Raw genomic sequence first — 16,695 nt, 5'->3', positions numbered from 1 at the left:
AACGGAGGACTCCGACCCTTAATAGAATAAGCCTGTACCACCGTCTGTCTAATCCATTTGGCAATAGTCGCGGCAGATGCAGGCAACCCCTTTCTGGGGCCATCCGTGATCACAAAAAGTGAATCCGTCTTACGAAACGATTCCGTAGCCTTCAGGTATACCCTGATTGCCCGAACCACATCCAAGGAATGCAACGCATGTTCCCGATGATGATAGGGCTGAGGACACAAGGAAGGTAGTACAATATCTTCATTCAGATGAAAATCTGAAACCACCTTTGAAAGAAAGGATGGCTTAGGATGAAGTACTACCTTATCCCTATGAATCACCAAGTATGGGGACTGGCATGATAAAGCAGCCAGTTCTGACACCCTGCATGCAGAAGTGATAGCCACCAAGAAGGCCACCTTCTGGGATAAAGTAAGCAAGGGAATCTCCCTGATGTTTTCAAAAGGAGGTTTCTGTAGAACCGACAAAACCAAATTAAGATCCCAGGGCGGTAAGGGCGCGCGGACTGGTGGAGCCAGGTGCCGCACCCCCTGGATGAAATTCCGCACCAAGGACTTGGTAGCTAAAGGTTTCTGAAAGAAGATTGCTAATGCTGAAACCTGACCCTTGATGGTGCTCAAGGCTAGTTTCTGCTCAACCCCTTTTTGCAAAAAGGCCAATATTCGAGTCACCGAATAGGTACGTGGAGGAAATCCTAAAGATTCGCACAACGCGATATAAGTCTTCCATGTGTGATAATAGACTCTGCTGGAAGTCGCTTTCCTTGCTTTAATAAGGGTAGGAATGACTGAGGCTGACAACCCTCTGTCCTTCAGTACTTGGGTCTCAATGGCCAGGCCATTAAAACCAGCGACTGTAAGGCTCGGTTCACACTATTGCGATGCGGGAAGGCTGCGAATTCGCAGCCTGTACCCGCATCGCACACGCACCCCCGGCAGTTCACACTGCCATATGCGATCCGCTGGGGGTGTCAATGTAATCTTAACGACACCCCCAGTTTGATCGCATATCGCAGTGCGATCGTGCAGTTCGCACAGGATCGGATCGCACAAGTGTGAACCGCTGTGCGATCCGATCCTGATGCGGCAGCAAAAATGCCTCCTGTGCGTCTTTGCTGCGGGTGCGGTGCGAATTTAGCCATACAAACTGTATGGCTAAACTCGCACCGCACAGCTGATCGCATGTCATGTCGGAGCAGTGCGCTCCGACATGACATGCGAACCCGGCACACGCAGAAGTGTGAACCGGGTCTCAAGCACAATGGTAGATTGGTCCTCGAGACCGCAGATACTCCCTGAGACGCAGTTCCCACGGAACGTCCGCGACTAGCAAGTCCAAATCTGCCAGGCCGGCTTGACGAGGCCAGCCTAGAATTTCTAGGACCACTGGCACTGACGGGATTTGAACCAGGCGTCCCTAGAGCTATCTGGCCCCGACCATCCGAGAAAGTCTGGTCGTTTTCTGTTCCCACACATTTATCCGACACCTGATTCCTATCAGGAACGGTGATCTCTCCTGGTTGAATCTCAGGGACCGAAGTCACCCGGCTAGAGGCTTCTTGGTCTGTCTGGTCAACCAGATCCGATTCCTGTGGGGAATTGAGACTAATCTTAGGAAAAGGTAAAGAAAAAGATCTGTTCAGGGAACGGTGACTACCGCTCCCTGTAGTACTTAAATGTTGGAAGGGAAGAATCGCACCGGTAGTAGTAGTCGATGCTCGATCTAATGTCCTGAATACCGGTGAAAACGTCCCCCCACCCTCAACCCGGGTGGGGGCGCACCTTCAGGCTGTGTAATCCTTTGCTTCGGGTTTGGCTGAGTCGGCCCTCTGTTTGTCCGACCAGCCTTTCTTGAACCCTCCTGGAGGAGTCTTGCCTTTCCCACTTGTTCCAGCCGGGCGTGCGAACCCTTTATGGGCGGTAAAGAAAGGTCCTCGCTTGTTGCGAGGTCCCTTAGCTTTAGCAGCCTGTGGCAAGAAAGTGCTCTTGCCTCCAGTGGCATCCTTAATGATTTCATCTAGGGTGGCCCCAAATAGGCGATTCCCCTGAAAAGGGAGATTCGTCAAGGTCTTTTTGGAACCTAGGTCAGCTGACCAGCATTTTAACCACAGCACACGTCTGAGGATTACCGATGACATAGATGCATGCCCTAATAGGGGGGTAGCATCCAAGGCTGCGTCACAGACAAACTGTAGCCCTTGTATAATCTGTTCCATCAAATCAGATGTTCCCTGGGTAATATCTTTTCCCCTAAGGTCTTGGCGTACCAATCTCGCCCATTCCGTTAGTGTCTGGGAAACTAGACCAATAACAATTACTGGTCCAAATGCTGACCCTATCAGGGAGAAGATAGTGCGGGACTCCGCTTCCATCTTTCGATCCACCGGATCCTTAAAGGACGAAGTGTCCTCCACTGGGATAACCGTGGCTTTATTCAGCCTGGAAATAGGTGGATCCACCACTGGTGGTACCGTCCATTTCTTAATGAGAGATTCCTCAAACGGATAGCAATACGCTTGGAAATAGTAAAGGTACGCTTAGAATGCTCCCATTCTCCTTTAATTTTATTACCAAAACACTTGGGTACAGGAAAAACCTTCACTGTTTTGATGGGCTTGTTAGTACCAAAGGGGATCTCTGTTTCAGTTGCCTCTGCCGGTAAAACCTCAAGTCTTAAGGTTTCCCGCACCGCCACAACTAGTGCATCCACCAATGCTTCTTCCTGAATTATGGCGGAAGAATGAACGTCCTCCTCACTGTCTGAGGGAGCTTTACCTGAGATAACAGCCCTTGCAGAGGGACCTGCAGCTGCAGTGACCATCTCTGATTCTGAGTCAGAGGTGTCAGATGATATAGGGGTAGGCGGGGGTCGCTTTCTTGACCCCCGTCCCTGACAGGCCGCCTCCACCCGAGCCACCATAGACTCCAAAACTGCTGTAAATGCATCCATACTCTGTGCACCGGCGGGTCCCGTGGCCCCCTCGAGGGAAACAGGTGGGGGTACTTGTGTGGCAGGGTCCATGATTATTCCAGTAACTACCCGGAAAATTCAATCCAAACTTAAATAAAAAACTTATTTATTTTTTTTTTTTTCCAGACCCCCAGCGCCACAAAAGCCCCTCAGTGTTACCTGCTAGGGATCCCTATCGATCGAGAGAGAGAGAGATAGACCCCCAGGCTCACCACTTGATGCTCAGAGTTCACTGCAACAGGTTACAGCGCTGTGTCCACAACCAGGAAGTCTTTTGGCTGGCTGCCCGGGAAGAAAGGAGGCGGCTCCGCCCCTCTGCACGCCTTCCGGCGCCTCCCGGCGCCTCCCATAGCTCCACGAGGTGTTTGAGTCACCTCAAACATGGCCGCCCCCATGCTGCAGACACGAGGCTACGCCAAAATGGCGGCCTCGTGCGATCTACGGCGGTCTGTTACAGCATAGCGGCGTCCTGCAGAGTAACTAGGCATCGCAAAATCTTTCTCTCATGGAGATCAGCTTGACCGGCAGGGTACCGAACCCTGGCGGAACCGCGTGGCCGTCGGGAGACCTGCTTCAGCTGGAGGAATGACCTGGCAAGCCGCATACCTGTCCTGTGGCTTCTGACAGGTAGGATACTTCTAGTAACACAGTAAGATTCCAGTGCTGCCACATATTACAATCATTTAAACATACTTTGTAATTAGATTGTCAGCTCCCAAACCAAGCCTGCTGGCTTTTTGTACACACAAATCACACTCAATATAGGGGGATCTGTGCTATGTTATAGGATAGAGGGGAACCCATCCTTACCATTACAGAGAGGGGCCCGCGTTCACCACAAGACCCGTCAGGGGGAAAAGGGGAACATACTACTCACCATACCGGAACCAGGCGGGCGCCAACTCCTGACAGTACCCCTCTCCACCGAAGTTGGAGGGCTGTCGACCAATACGGACGCCGTGACTCATGGTCCTTGGCGTTTCAGCGAGACGTTTAACTCGCAGGGTCAGTCCCCTCCAGTGGGACTATGTCGCGGTCGACCCAGCGCGGAGCTATGGCCTGCACGCGCTCGTAGGCTGAACTGGGGTGACCACTGGATCTCAACATCCCGCCCGTTGCCCAGTTCAGCTTTCTTGCTTGAAGATCTCACAGTCTAGTCTAGTCCTACTCCTGTGGAGGCGACATAACCCGAAGGTGCTGTATCACCGAGGACTACGTCTGTCAATGAGCGATAGAGAAATTTAAGTGCGTCTATCAGCGCTTTTTCATTTGCTGCTGCAACCATGGAGGAATCATCCTCACTATCAGATGGATCTGGGGGTGTGATATTAAGCCCCCTGGACGGCCGTGTCCATGGCGGCACCAGGATCAGAATCAGATGAGACAGGTTGAGCAGGGGAAGGTGGGGGGGGTCGCTTACTCCTAGGCCTTTGTCTACACACGCCGTCAGTGCAACCATAGGAAAGCTGGGGTTTAGATGGAACTAACACCTCCATGATAGGTCAGTGGGGGAGATGTGACCCTGATGCTTCTTAAGCAAAGAAAGACCTTGCAGTCCAAAAATTCTCTTTTTGCACCACTAAAGGATCCCTCAAAGCTCAGGGTACCTATCAGCAGAGAGAGAAAGATAACAGGGACTCATGCTACCGACCTGGGGGGCGCTGAAAATTCGGTCCCTGCAACACCATGGACTCTATCCCTTTTTCATATGTCCCGGGAACAGGAAGTGGAAACTGAGGAGGAAGAGGAAAAGGAGGAGCTACGACATTCCCACCAGGCTTCGGTTCCCCCCCTAAAGTTACTGTACTTCCACAGACAGGGAGCACATTAGGGAAGACTCCGCTGTACACTCTGCACCAGTCATTGCACTGGGACCTCCCTTCACTACACCCACACTTCAACTAGTAGGGAATGCACCTAGGGGGTCTCCTACACTGGGACCCCTCCTTACTACCAGGGCAGGACACACACTATCCCAGGACCCTTACAGAGGGGGATGGCGGGGGAGACCCCAGGGGTCTCCAATGCATCCTCTGCCTTGGGACCCCCACCAGACTCCAGATCAAGACAGGGGGGAAGGGGAGGGGGGAAGGGAAGTGGGAAAGCCCAGGTCACTGAGGGACTTCAGGATGGGAGGAGGGAATCTACAAGCAGGTCCAACTGTCCCTTGAGGTTACCCACGTCCACCCCAAAAAAAACGCCAAAAGGGGAGAGGGGGGACTGTAATTACACTTTCATGGTGTGGGTAATGCTCCAGACAGAATCCTTGTCACCAAAGTAGGGGAGCTGTTGGCCAAGGGACCGATGTGACTTGGACCAGCGCCGGTCATATGTGACCCTGCGAGGCGTTTAACTCGCGGGCCAGCCTCTGTCCGTGAGGTTATATCACGGCTGACCTAGCGCTCACTGGCTAGGCTGGGTGGACCAGCCCATCGCCCAGCAGCTGATTGTAGCTCTCCCAAGGGAAAAAACAAAAAAGATGCGGGGAAGGAGGAAAACATTTCTAGGACCAGAGATCCCAGCTGGGAGCCTAGGTCCTTACTCCTGACTGGACAGATTAAAACTAATTACCTAGAGCATAGAGGGGGGCTATATACCAGCTAAGGATGGCCCATGGGCATAGCCAGGTGTTTTTTGTCCTGCCTAGTCCAACTCCTGGAGGAGGCAATGTAACCCAGTAGTAATGATCTATGGAGCGCTGTGTCCGTCGATGAATGAAAGAGAAATATGATTATGACTATAGATACACTTTAGACAAATGGGTTGTTTAGGTAGGCCCTTGCGTTAGAGTGAAACATATATGGCCATCAACATAAAAGAAAAACATCAATCCTAGATTTAACCATTTTAAATGATATTTCACTTGAAAACAATCAGAGAGAGAGAGAAAAAGAAAAGATCAATTTGTTAAAATTCAATAGCATTTTCCCCCAGAATGGATCTTTGTGTGATTAAAACGATTTTTCATAGATTAATAGAATTGGTCAGTGCAATGTATTTCTGGAAGTTGCAACCATTTTATAAAAATTATAATTATGTAAAAAAATAATAATGAATGCTTCAGTTGTATAGAAAAGTAGTACTATGACTAGATTACAACACAGAGGGGTGGGACCTGTGTCCCTTAATGAACTCCCCGAGATTTTACTGTAAGTACAGAAATTCTATTTTCTTTATTGTTGATTAAATTAGAATTACAGGATAACCCTAACTAATCTTTAAAATACTCCCTCCCCCCTTCTAAATCTATGATTGCTAACCTGTGTAAGAATGCTAATTATACTTACCTATTTTCATGCCACTCTAGTTCGGTCATGTGATCTCCCTTGTGTCAGCCAACGGTCGGCTGCAGGAAGAGGCGAGAGTGTTGGACAATGGCTGGTAAAGCCTGGAGTGGGGACGTTATCAATAGGCTTCAATGGCCCATCCATTGTCGGCACTCCCTCCACTCCCCTGAACTCACCTCTGACTGAGAACAAGGTAGCTGATCCCATGACCATACCGGAGCTACATGAAAATAAATAAGAATATAAATCTTTTTTTACACAGGTTAGTAAACATAGGTGTTAGGAGGGAAAGGGAGTATTTTTGGGGTTAGTTAAACCTAGTACACACTAGTTGGCTTTTTTTTTTCCCTTCAACCCAAGACTGAATGGAGGAGGAGCTGCTGTGCTAACAATGCAATCTTAGAACAGCGATTTTCCCAGCTGTGCTGATGTGTTCTCACAGGGGGACGCTGATCAGGAGCCGATCGGCAGACATTTTTTGGTTATGCCCCATCTGTTGGACCAGCTGCAGTACACACGGGCTGAATGCTGCCCGACATTTGGCAAGGTGAAGTTTCTAAAAGGTGAAGTTCAGTCCCCCTCTCCTTCTCCTGCAGCCTCTCGAGACCTGTCATATGTTCCGGGAGACTGCAGGACTATGCATTGGGCTCAGCACGTTTCACACATGTGCAGTTGGCAGCTGGCTGTGAAGCCACAAGGAGTCACAGTTGACTGCCCACAGTTAAGGCTCGTACACACTTGACAAAAATCGGACTAAATATCCTCCGATTTTTCTCTCTCATGCTCAGCGGTCATAACTGTTTTTAGTTGACAGTGCATAATGTTCACAAAATTTCTCATCCGATTTATTTATTTTTTTCTTTTTGGGACGTTTGTACCTAGACTTCTGGGACGTCAGCAACTTCAGATCATGCGTGGTCTTTCATATCCGATGGACGTACTGTATACACATTAAAAGAAAATTGGTCGTGCTGGGGACGAACGATAAAAATGTTGGTGTTTGTCCCTGTTTTTTTAGTTGAAAATGTTGACATCGGCTGCTGAAAGTTGTGTGTACACACTAGCCGAAAATTGTACGATTTTACCTCGGATGGGAATTTTTGGCAGATTTTCTACTAGTGTGTACCCCACTTTAGGATGTAAGTGTGTGTATTTTAAAAGTCAGAAGCTACAGTATTTGTAGCTGCTGACTTACATTTTTGTTTACAAGATCTTGTTTAAGGAACAAAGGATTCAGTTATTCATAGACCATTGGGGTGTCCTAAACTAGTACAGCTTAGGGGTGTGTAACAGCAAAAAAACTCTAGCAGGCCCACATAACAAGATAAGTAAAAACTGGAGGCAGTCTGCTGCTCAAAGAGCTGCCTGAAGGACGTTATGCCCAAAGCTGGCATCAGATAAAACTAGAACATCCGTCTGGTAAAACTCAGAGAGCACATAAACAGATGACCAGGTGGTAGCCTGGCAAATCTGAGAAACATTTTTCTGATGCCTAAAAGTCCAAGAAGCATTTACAAATCTATTAGAGTGGACTTTGACAGGAAAATGTGTAACTTTATACTTAAGGCCTTGATCCCTGAGGGGACTCATAATTGTCTCATCATTTATTTTGGGTCACTGAGAAATGGTGGATTGTGAAGCTTTTTGGTAACCATCAGCGATGACAAAATTAGAGTAAGTCTTTCTAATAGAAGCAGTGGCTGAGAGGTAAGCTAGCAGAACATAAACCACATCCAGAGAAATGTCCCCCTGATATACTAAAGCTTGCAAGCGAGACAGAAGAACAATGTCCTGGTTGAGGTGAAACGCTGAAACCACCTTAGTAAGGAAGGAGGCTCCAGGACTCAGTGCCACCTTATCCTTGTGTGAAACCAGAAATGGTTGTGGCCACAAGGGATGCAACACAACCTTGTATGTAAGAAGAGAAAGGGTAATATCCCAGAGAAGGTCAAATGGCAGTCTTTGAAGCGCTAATAGAATCCCATGGAGTCACAGGAGGTTGTACAGGAGGAACTACAGGAGAGAAACCCAGTACAAAGTCTAAATTAAAGAATGAGAGACAGTCTGAAATAACACCAGACAGCTTGAGACTTGCCACTTAATGGTACTCAGGGCCAAATACTGATCCAGGCCTTATTGTAGAAAGGTCAGGATTTTCTTCACAGAGTATTTCCTAGGTTCTGCCTGTGGCACTTTCCCGACCTTTGTGTAAAGTATTAGCTGTGGAGCACTTTCCAGGTCTAGAGCTATTGTACAACCTCTGGTGTGACCTAGTCTCTAAAGACTATTAAATGACTACGTTGTGGGCCAAGGAGCATTGGGAGCTACTACATTTTTAGCAACCACCACCATTATTGGCTAACCACTTCCAGTAATTCCCTATTACATTGGCACTGCAGAAATTGATGAAATAGGGAACTACGTAGTGTTAGCATGCAACACTCCAGCTAGTGACGCAGCACTTAATTTCTCTGTGCAGATAACCCTTTCTGCAAAAACCTATGGACTAGGGAATTAATGGTGGAGGTTACCATTACCAATGATGTCATAGCTCCGGATGTTCAGCCAAATGCAGTACTCATTAAAGAGTTTAGGAGACTGTGTCACTCTAGAGGCTGTGCCATTGCTGTGGACCAAAGGTCACATCATAAGCAGAGCCCAGTTCCTAAAGCTCGCTTTTCAGGCAGGTCCAGCAATTTTCAGTCTAGCAGGGTCCAGGTATGGCCTACAAAGCAAGTGGCAACACACGCCAATCAGGATAGCTGCATAAAAAGCCCAGCTCAGCAACATGTGGATGAAGTCTTGATTGAGCCACAAAAAAACTTGAGAATAACTTAAAATGGCCAATAAAATAGGTAAACATCTCTTAGAAATCTCTAAAGAAAAAACATCTATCCTCTTAAAGTGTTATTAAACCCACAACAGTAAAATCAGTCTGTATATGCAGTAAAGCATGTTTGTTATACTCACTGTGGAACCTAAAGGGTTAATCCTCAGCATTGTGTATAAAGGCTTTTTGATCAGGTCTTTCTGATCCTCCTCTTCTTTCAGTGTCTCCAAAAAAAAAACCCTGTTATTTACAGAGCCAGGGGATGTGCTGCACATGCTCAGTTTGGTGTGTATTGCTAGAGGGTTCTTTTTTTCTTGGGAGAGTGCATGTGATCAGCACAGGGCCAATCAGAACTGTCCAGACAGAGGATCAGGGGACAATAAAAGCTTCTCCTACAAGCTTTACTAGGAACTGGTACAAGTCAGAAGACTGCTATATACTGCTGATGAGAAAGGGAATATATCCATTTGTATTTACTGAAATAATTGCATTTCCATGTTCTGTGTACTGTGGGAGACCAGATATAGTGAATGCAGGATATGGGTTTAGTAACACTTTTAAAAACAAACAAACAAATAGAAGCATGCTGGGAATAGGAGCGGTTATGTCCCTTAAAAAACAAAAAATGTATTCAATTTTGTATTGTGAAACATTTTTTGGATTTATTGATTTTAAGATTTATTTAGTTTAGCAGCTATTCATTTAGCTGAAGTGCACCAAAAGCAACATCGGCTTTAGAATAAACAAGCCACATACAACTCTGCAGTCTTTCTTTTTCCTTCCTTGACCGCGTTACAAGTTATCATTGGCTGTAGCAAAGCTTAAGAGGTGTTCATCCGCTGAATGACAGGTGGTGGCAGATGAGTAAAATGTGCAGAAAAAGCTGCATGGAGCACGGAGACATGAAGTTTGTCTAACTTCTACAGGCAACCTGCATTTTCATAAATGATTTTGCTGAAGCTATTCCATGGATTCTTTACATTTAAAGAGAATGCACCTGAACCGCTGAAAACCTCCTAATTTCATTGTAATATCTATTTTCTTCATTCTAAAGTTCTTATAACTATTATGCCTCGTTTCCACTGAGTGATACGGTACGGTTTAGTTCAGTACGGTACGGTTCGGAACGGTACACATTGCGTTTCCACTGCCAATAGTACCCTTTCATGATAGGCGTGGTGTAGCAGGAAAGCTGTGATAGACGATTCTCTGTCAACCAATCAAAGTTCTGCAGAGTGTAGCTCCACCCTGTTGGTACGGTACTAATGTGCTTGGTACCCCAACGAAAGGGTACCAAAAAGTGGTACGGTACGGTTCGGAATTAGGGTACCATTCATAATGGAAACGACATAAATAGCGTACAGCACCGAACCGAACCGTACCAGAAAGCTCAGTGGAAACGAGCCATTAGTATCCGTTGTTTCTCAATGGCTCTTAAGGTGGCCATAGATGGATTTGGCCTGTTCAACAGAGAGCTACCAATCAACTTCTGTTCAACCGACCTGCCACAAAAAAGCTGCAGCGCTTATCTGTGTATTCTGACAGTGGGGGAGTCTCCCTGCTGTGAGAATATAATAGTTCAGCGGGGAGGATTCCCCCATTCACTTCAAATGTGTGGATTGGGGAATCGGTTCCATTTTTTTTTTTTGTTCAACCCACTGGCTAATTGAAAACAATGCATGGCCATCTTAACATTTGACTTGCGTAAATGTAAAGCTGGCAATACACTGATGGAATTTTAAACAGTTCAATTAGTAATTTATTTAATGTGATCACTCTACAGGACATCCTTCAAATGCAAAAAGTGAAGGAGCTGGGTGGATATTGTTGGTCAAACGCCATCTGTCAGAAGTTGCAGCACGATATTCATCCATCTGTGCCGTTTAGCATGGATAGACAAATCTGTTACGTTTCTTCTGTTCAGCCTGAAATCAGAATGTGGCTGGCTTTAATCAAGTGTTTTGTGGTTGCTGCCACATATTGCCTATGAGCCCACTGCAGCCTTACCCATAAACAATGGAGCATGAGAGGGAGGTTACACACCATGAAATTGTGAAATTGACTACAGTGCCATGAAAAAGCATTGCATTCAGTGAACATCATGACTGCAGCACAGTTGCAACGTTTCCTGCATTTGCAATTTATTGTTTTATTTCCACTTGTTGTTTGGTGTTTCTTTTTAATATCTACAGCCAGTTCCTGACACCATGCACATTAAAATGCTGCTGATACCATCTGTCTTCAAAGATTACACTGTCATTACACAGAATTAAGCTTTTGCTTTTTTTACTTTTTTTTTTTTTTTTAATGATGCTGTGCTTTTTTTGGTTTCCTTACAGCAAGCTGTCAAGCTCAGATTTATCCCTGCTGTTGCTGAGCCAGTCAGCTGGAAGTAGACTGCATACACTGATTCCCCCACACTCGCCCCTACACAGTCCAAGACCAAACCCTTTTTGCCTGTGAAAGATGAGAACATTTGGCTTCAATTGGAAGACTAGTTGGCAGCCCTCAACGCTCAGCTTGGATTTTTAACGAAAGTGAGAGAAAGAGAAGAGTTAGAACAACTTAGAAAGAGCAGTGATGGAGAGGCAGTGCAGCTGAAGTCAGACAGTCTACAGACAGGACTGTATTATCGCTAGACTCTAGAGCCATCTGCAGTCACATAGAAGGAAGACATAACATTGCAGATTAGGAATTTCGATGAAATATACAGATATTTAGGCAGAAGAGTAGAAGTAGGAATTATGCAAAGTATTTTTTGTTAACCTGCAGCTGATAGAGAGATTAGAGTCATTATAGTCAGGTTCTAGCAGAAGAGCTTAGCCAGACAGCATGGACTGCCAAAGAGTGGAGGATGCTGGGAGTGGACAGAGAAGACTCCTCTGTATAATTCTTGGACCATTTGCACTAATGGTACTAGTTGCTGGCTTTTTCACCGCTTCTACCATTGCAGAAAAGAGGACACAGGTAAGAGTTAGCCCCAAACTGGGTTTTTCTTAAAGTAGCTTAACCTAGCCACTAAGATTTCATATAAGTTTTATTTTTTAATGAAATGTCAAGTGTTGATTCAAATATATTTAAATATATATCCATTATTAAAATTATAACTTATGATCCTGCTTTGAAGGTCATTGTTTAAGAAATTCCTGTTATGGGGTTACAACTGTCTCCCTCTTGTGCTTCTGCATTGTCACCCTCTAGTATGCTACCATGGTATAGACCAGATATATGCAAACTGTGGCCCTCCAGCTGTTGCAAACCTACAAGTCCCATCATGCCTCTGGGTGTCATACTTGTGGCTGTGCCTCATGGGACTTGTAATTCTGCAACATCTGGAGGGCCACAGTTTGCATATCCCTGGTATAGACTATAAGCGGCCCCGCTGACACAAACTGTTCAGGCATGATACTTCATTGTCACCATCAGGAAGCTAGTCCAAAGCAATGATGTGCAGCTGATGCTGGAGTGAGTGCATGTAGACAGGAAGTGGAGTGACAACTGTTTCCCAGTTGTGCTTCTGCATTGTCACTCGATTATATGCTCCCATCGTGAAGACTGCAAGCGGCCATGCTGCTGACACACACTGTTCAGGAGCAACATCTCCAAATTTGCTCTCCTGAAAAAACTTATAGCAAATCAATTTATTGCTGCATAATCAGCAGCTCCATATTATTATTTTTTTCTATGTTCTATTTTTAGTAAATCTGTTATCTGCTTACAGTATAAATCTGCAGCAATTGACCAAAAAGTTGTAGCTTGCTGCAAGCAGTGACAACAGGTTTAATTACACTGTGCAAATAGCGAATGTGCATAGTAAGTAATGGCAATCAGAATTCAGAGTGGGCAAATTAACTAAAATTACTTTTGATTGGACAGCATGAGCTAGTGCACTCTTCGCTCCACCCAAAAGGGGAATTTTCACTTTAAGTACCTCTTCCCTCCTGCCCTGCCACATTTGGCATGTCATTTTTTAATTTTTTTGAGGGGGGAGTGGGTACCAAGTTTTGACAAGTACCCCCTCCCAGTTTTGCTCAGATCGCCTAGGTGATCCGAGTGGAAGTCCTCCCTGTCCCCCTCCCTCCCTCCCTGCAGTCCTCTGGGACATGTCACAGGGTCCAGAAGACTGCCGGACCATTAAGAAGGTGTAGTGCAACTCGCACATGTGCAGTGGGCACCTGGCTGTGAAGCCACAAGCTGTCACAGCCGGGTGACCACAGTTGAGATGCTGGGGCCATGGAAAGGTAGAGTAGCAACAGCTCAGAAGAGTACATGGCTGGATCATGGGACAGGTAAGTGTGTGTTAATTGAAGGTCAGCAGCTACAGTTTTTGTAGCTGCTAACTTTTAATAAACACAAAAACGACTGGAGCTCCACTTTAAAGTAAAATATGGCAGTACATTAATGTATTGTTTATATAATTTGTTGCAGTTTGGAAACCAGTAAAAAGACTGGAAAATTATGTTTTAAAATATACATTCTGGTTTGAGATTTTTGTATTTTCAGTATCAATATAAAAAGTTTCTACAACCTTGTTTGAGCACTCGTTCACACTGAACGAGACTTTGAAATTGTGCGAGTTCAGATGAACGATTTCAAAGCCGCATTTCAGTCTGACTTCGGGGATGACTTGAAAGACATCTGTGCAGGTTCATGCACAAATGTCCATTAAAATCGCCTCCGAATTCGCCAAAAGTAGTGCGGGAACAATTTTTAGAAATGGGTGCTGCGCCGCAAAGTCGGGGTTACACCGATTGGGACGCTCCCATTGCCAGCAATAGGCTGCTATCTGAAATGCAATTTGACCTGTCAAATTGCGCCGATGTAAACAGGGGTTAAAGCCCAATGCAGGTTTCAGTTAGTTCAACACATTTCAGGTGCATCAGCAAAAGGTGTGCAAAGGCAGGTAATTTTCTTAAAGAAGCAGTAACAGTAGAAAAGTCCATGTCCTGCTAGCATGCTGCAGAAAAAGGACCCTTTGTTCTATATGGGTAAGTAGTGGCCCGTCTGTAGAGGTCTTTCTGAAAGGTACCCCCTGCTGAGTCAGAGCTAGAATTTTTCAGCAGGCAGCATGTGCTTTGCTGATTGCAGAGCTATAGGTACGACCGAATAGGAGGCATGTTCAATCTCTGCAATAAGGCCACTGCTTCCAGACAGAGAGCAACGATTCTTTTTTTGCAGCATGCTGGCAAGTGACAGACTTTTTTTACTGCTTTATAAATGAAATTATTATACAGCATTAAACATGATTAGTTTTAATGCACCTTGAATTTATATAGCTGATTAAACTGAAGGTTCAACTGGGCTTTAACAGTTTAAAGGTGGAATGGTAGGGACCACGCCTGAAACTAGGCGGGCACATGAACCGGGGGGGCCAACTTGAGGGGGGTGACAAATTGAGAGGGTCCACTGTCTGCAGTGCTGACACTAGCTGGGATTTGGGAGGTTGAAATGGGCTGGACTGACCCGGGTGAGCCGCATTTAAAGGGAGCCAAACTCACACATCACCAGCTGCTCTGCGACCCTGAACTGCCACTGATCACAGGGGAGCCACAGTGTGCACCCCAGGGATTCAGCCTGTTACCTTGCTTCTACTGAATGGCAGGAGCCACGGATTGAGCAAGCCATTTGGCCCCCAAAAGATACTGACATATGACACCTTGGTAGAAATTTCAGAAGAGATTATCTACACAATGCAAAGACTAATGATAAGCCAACCCTCCTTACCACAAATTTGGAAGGGGATGATCTCTACTTGCCCCCCGACACACCCAGGTGGGCAATTCCAATATTGATGGCCAACAAACAAAATACTGTAACCTCCAACCCCCCCCTGACAATTGGTGGCAGATTCCCTTGTTGAAATCAACGAGAATTATTTAGGTCTTCATACATGCTAATTCATGTTTATCTTATGTTACTTGTTTCAGTTTGGTTAAAGTTTTCGTTGGTGGGAGTATGTAGCTAGGTGCTGGGCTACAGTAATATGGAGAAGTAGACATTGCCCTTTATTCTTCTTTCCCTCTACTGAGGTACTGATGGTATGCTGCACAATTCTCTTCCAGCCATCAGGGGGAGGGCCTAAGCCAAGCAAGCCCATAGATTTTTTTATGCATAGCGCTGAGAATTCTGGGAGTTTTACTTTGAGACGGCAGCCATATAACGGGGGCCAATTGGGTCCTTACACTGCAGATCCCAAAATGCACTGTGTAGTAGGAGTAAGAGATGATTTATTTTTAAACTGCCTGGGAAAGTTCTTCCTCTTGGCACAGAGATAGAGAAAGGGCACCTCTGTCTGAATATTCACCTGACCGCAGGAGACCATACCCGGGACAGCGATTTACAGCCCACATCCTAGCACCTGCACCACTGCCACCGGGAGACTGGAGCATCCACTTATCCTCTGCTTCCCACCATTGCTCACTGGAGACCTTCAAGGAGAGATCAAGGGTCTAAAGATTTTTTTTTTTTTGTATGGTTGAGGCAAAGAACCAAAGAGCCAGGTTGAGCCAAAGAGGACCCATCCTAATTAGCAGCTCCTACAGGGGTAGCACTAAACATCACTACAGGCCAAAGTTGCATCTCCTGGGCATTTTATGAAATCACATCTATTTTTAACCTATTTGTAACATTTTACACTGAAGGTCAAGTAGTACTTTAATACACAATAATCCACCAAGTGCTGTCCTTGGTGTATGTGTATATAAGGTCTAATGTGTTAATTATATGGTCCCACTTTGTGGCATGCTGGATATTACCTCATAAAGAAATATAACTGCTCGAAAGCACCAATATTTCAGTTTCAGACAGTTGTCATGGAGCTAAAATAACCTCAGATTCTTGTATTTCTTGGAAAGCCCAATGGCAAGATTTTCCCACACAGGGCTTCTTGTCCCATAAGGCAGTAATAAAACTGTCAGTTTCCTCCAGATTGATTTGGTAATCATCTATTTAGGATTCATGTAGTTACATTGGTTGCAAAAAAAACCAAAAAAGCTTCAGAGGAAGGCATAAAAATCTGTTCGCTAATGGTAATTAGACAAACACTGCTGATTCGGTAGTCATGCCTTTCTTATGGGATGGGGACTTGCATGTCTAATCTCCAATCCCAAATTAAACAAATATAGGAGTCACATTTTGCAGTCCTATTAAACAATACCTAATGTCTGTGGGCTGGTAAAAATTATGCAATATTTAGAATTAAACTGACCTGGAAATCCATGAAACCCTTGGCCGTCAGAGATTAAAGTGCTGTGCCCCATAGAATGTAATAGACAGCAAGGACTATCTGTCTCTTTGTCACCAGGACAAGAACAAGAGCCCTCCAACATTCACCCTCAAAACAAAAAAAAGAATTTGACTTTAAACACATACCTTAGGACACCTTAGGGGCCAATATTACTCACTGCAGGCTTTACCACAATGCATTGTAACAAGTTGTGCATGGTTTGCCATGCATTTTAAACATCCCAATGTAAAAATAAAAATATAAAATAGGCAGAATTGACTCCTGTGTTGGAATCCATTTAAAATAAATGGGATGTGGTAATACAGCATGCCACAATGCACGATAAAGATCACTGCAGCATATAGCATTACTGA

The 16,695-nt window shown here is 45.4% G+C and overlaps 1 protein-coding gene across 2 annotated transcripts in view; it reads left to right on the top strand.

Annotated features, from left to right (window-relative positions):
* The first annotated feature begins 11,579 nt into the window (after window positions 1–11,579).
* The window catches only part of MMP23B (matrix metallopeptidase 23B), a 48,332-nt gene continuing 43,216 nt past the window's right edge, over window positions 11,580–16,695 (top strand). Inside the window, exon 1 of one of the 2 annotated variants that reach the window (XM_082274460.1) lies at window positions 11,580–12,063. In XM_082274460.1, the coding sequence (XP_082130586.1) occupies window positions 11,929–12,063 (135 nt within the window). In that variant the 5' untranslated portion in view covers window positions 11,580–11,928. The remainder of the gene's footprint in view (window positions 12,064–16,695) is intronic. The other variant, XM_082274459.1, reaches the window with a different exon arrangement.

The sequence above is a fragment of the Pelophylax lessonae genome (assembly GCF_965119305.1).
Source record: "Pelophylax lessonae genome assembly, chromosome: 12".
In the NCBI taxonomy this organism is placed as follows: Eukaryota; Metazoa; Chordata; class Amphibia; order Anura; family Ranidae; genus Pelophylax; species Pelophylax lessonae.
This window is presented reverse-complemented; position numbering and strand designations above follow the sequence as displayed.